This window comes from Temnothorax curvispinosus, unplaced genomic scaffold (assembly GCF_003070985.1).
Source record: "Temnothorax curvispinosus isolate PA1 unplaced genomic scaffold, ASM307098v1 QBEX01014085.1, whole genome shotgun sequence".
Lineage (NCBI taxonomy): Eukaryota > Metazoa > Arthropoda > Insecta > Hymenoptera > Formicidae > Temnothorax > Temnothorax curvispinosus.
Window position 1 is genome coordinate 871 of NW_020223865.1, and position 2,696 is coordinate 3,566.

The 2,696-nt window shown below is 54.5% G+C and overlaps 1 protein-coding gene across 1 annotated transcript in view; it reads left to right on the top strand.

The window, feature by feature from the left end:
- The window catches only part of LOC112464325 (protein neuralized-like), a 2,413-nt gene extending 663 nt beyond the window's left edge, over nucleotides 1-1,750 (top strand). Inside the window, exon 3 of the mRNA XM_025031268.1 lies at nucleotides 42-1,750. Coding sequence (XP_024887036.1) covers nucleotides 42-1,629 — 1,588 coding nt within the window. The 3' untranslated portion in view covers nucleotides 1,630-1,750. The remainder of the gene's footprint in view (nucleotides 1-41) is intronic.
- Nucleotides 1,751-2,696: the final 946 nt, after the last annotated feature.

Genomic DNA, 2,696 nt, shown 5'->3' on the forward strand with positions numbered 1-2,696 from the left:
ACGTGTTTGTATCGCCGCTAGTTTCGTTTGTAGTTTTAAAGGGGTGACTGGGCTAAGGCGCTCGCCGAGAGGTTCGCGGAAAGGGATACGGTGCTCTTCTACTACGTCACGTCGGCCGGCGACGTTCACTTCGGCGTCAATGGCGAGGAGAAGGGTCTCTTCTTCAGCGGCGTCGAGACCCGGGGCCCGCTCTGGGCGATCATCGACGTCTACGGCAACAGCACCGCGATCGAGTTCGTCGATCCGAATCGTCAGCACTTCAACAATATACGCAGAGGCGCCGAGCACAGCAACGAGGACAATGCGCAGCACAGCAGGCACTCGGCCATGGACGATGCCAGCAACGCCGGCCGGGATGTCGAAAGGATTATCGTGCCGTCTATGCAGAACATGTCGATTCATCACGAGCCCGACGTGGAGCTACCCGGTCTTAGGTTTCAACCCCCGGGCGTCATTTTTACGCCCCTGCCCTTCCACTCCACTCGGGGCAGGAACATCCGCTTCAGTAACCAGCAGTGCGTGGCGACGCGCACGGACACGGAGTTCTGTCACGGCTACGCGTTCACGGGCCGGCCGTTGCTGTTGGGCGAGCGATTGGTCGTGCAGATTCTCTCGACGGAACCGATGTACGTCGGCGCCCTCGCTCTGGGCCTGACCTCGTGCGATCCGGCGCGACTCACGGCGGAGGACCTGCCGGACGACAGCGACCTGCTGTTAGATCGTCCGGAGTACTGGGTGGTCTCCAAGGACGTAGCGTCGAGTCCGCAGCCCGGTGACGAGATCGCCTTCACGGTCACGCATTACGGCGAGGTGCAGATGAGCAAGAACGGCGGCCCGCCCAACGTCGTCATGCATGTCGATCAGAGCCTCCAACTGTGGGCGTTCGTGGACGCTTATGGGAGCACTCAGCGTGTCAGAATGTTGGCCAGTAGACCAACGTCGCCGCCCCGGCAACGTCAGAGCAATCCCTCGCCTGCCAATGTCCAGCAGCAACAGCAACAGCAGCAGCAGCAACAGCACTCGAATCACAGCAACGCCGCTACGGAATTGTCCGGATTTTCCGAGATGGTGCAATTTAAGCCGGCGGTGGGTGGCGGAACGGTGCTCGTCGTAAATCTACCACCCCAGGCCGGTTACCCGACGCCACCGCCGCCCACGCCACAACCGATTTACGCTTCTGCGACGCATAGGAATTCGCCGGCGCAATCGGTGCATCTCTCCGCGGCAGCGGCAGCGTCAGCGTCAGCCGCGCCCGCGCCGGTACCGCATCCCGGATCCTCTGGGCAGTCCTCGCCGCCGTTGACCGGAACGATGGCCAGCACCGGTTCGTCGACGTACGTCGATCCAGTGACCTACCAGAGCTTGGACGGCACCCTGACGTCCGCGTCGTCGCGCGCGACCTCGTTCCATTTGCAGCAGTGGAGCGAGGGCCTGCAGCCGACGCTGGCCGGTCAACCGAGCGAGTGCTCCATCTGCTACGAGCGCAACATCGATAGCGTGCTCTATATGTGCGGCCACATGTGTATGTGCTATACATGCGCGATTCAACAGTGGCGCGGCAAGGGCGGCGGTCATTGCCCACTTTGCCGGGCGCCGATCCGCGACGTTATCCGTATCTATCGGTCCTGAACAGTTCGGGACTGACCGAGAGAGGGACAGAGAGAGAGCGCGCGGACGTTTTCCCGGTTCCCAGCGCCGTCGTCGTCGTCGTCGTCACCGCGTCCATTACCGTGCTTCCGTCGTCTTGGTTTCCTTCTCACTCGATTGTACGGGAATTTTCAGAATAAGATGAGTCGCATGAAAATATGCAATAAAAATCAGATTTTACGGTAAGAGTTATCTTCGCCGTTCTTAGAGATATTTTAAATCCGCAAACGGGTGCTGTTTCGGAATCGTTTGCACGTCTTTGTACGGCCGCTAGTTTCGTTTGTACGTGTAAAGGGGCGATTGTACGGGAATTTCAAAATAAGATGAGTCGCATGGCAATAAAAATCAGCGTTTACGGCAAGCGTTATCTCCGCCGTTCTTAGAGATATTTTAAATCCGCAAACGGGTGCTGTTTCGGAATCGTTTGTACGTGTTTGTATCGCCGCTAGTTTCGTTTGTAGTTTTAAGGGGGTGATTGTACGGAAATTTTCAAAATAAGAGTAAGAGCTCTCAAGGGGAGACGGCTGGTCTAGTGGGTGGAGCGCCACATTCGTAATCCGGAGAACCGGGTTCGAATCCCGTTAGGCCACTGAAAATTTCTCAGCAAAAAACGCTGCTCCCTTTATCTAGCAAAGAGAGGTATCCCTAGATGAAAAACTGGGCTTCGTCATTCGGAAGAAACGTTAATCCGTTGGTCCAGAGAAAAATGGTGATGGATGAGTTGCATGTGAAAATGCAATAAAAGTCAGATTTTACGGTAATTGTTCTTTTGCATGCTCGCGAGAGTTATATTTAATTTAAATGTTAAGCCATGTATCGTGGCAATTTGTTCTTTTGCAGGCTCGCGAGTTATATTTAATTTAAATTTTAAGCCATGTATCGTGGCAATTTGTTCTTCTGCAGGCTCGCAAGAGTTATATTTAATTTAAATTTTAAGCTACGTATCGTGGCAGTAAGTTTTAAGCCACGTATCGTGGCAGTTTGTTCTTCTGCATTCTCGCAAGAGTTATATTTAATTTAAATTTTAAGCCACGTATCGTGGCAGTAAA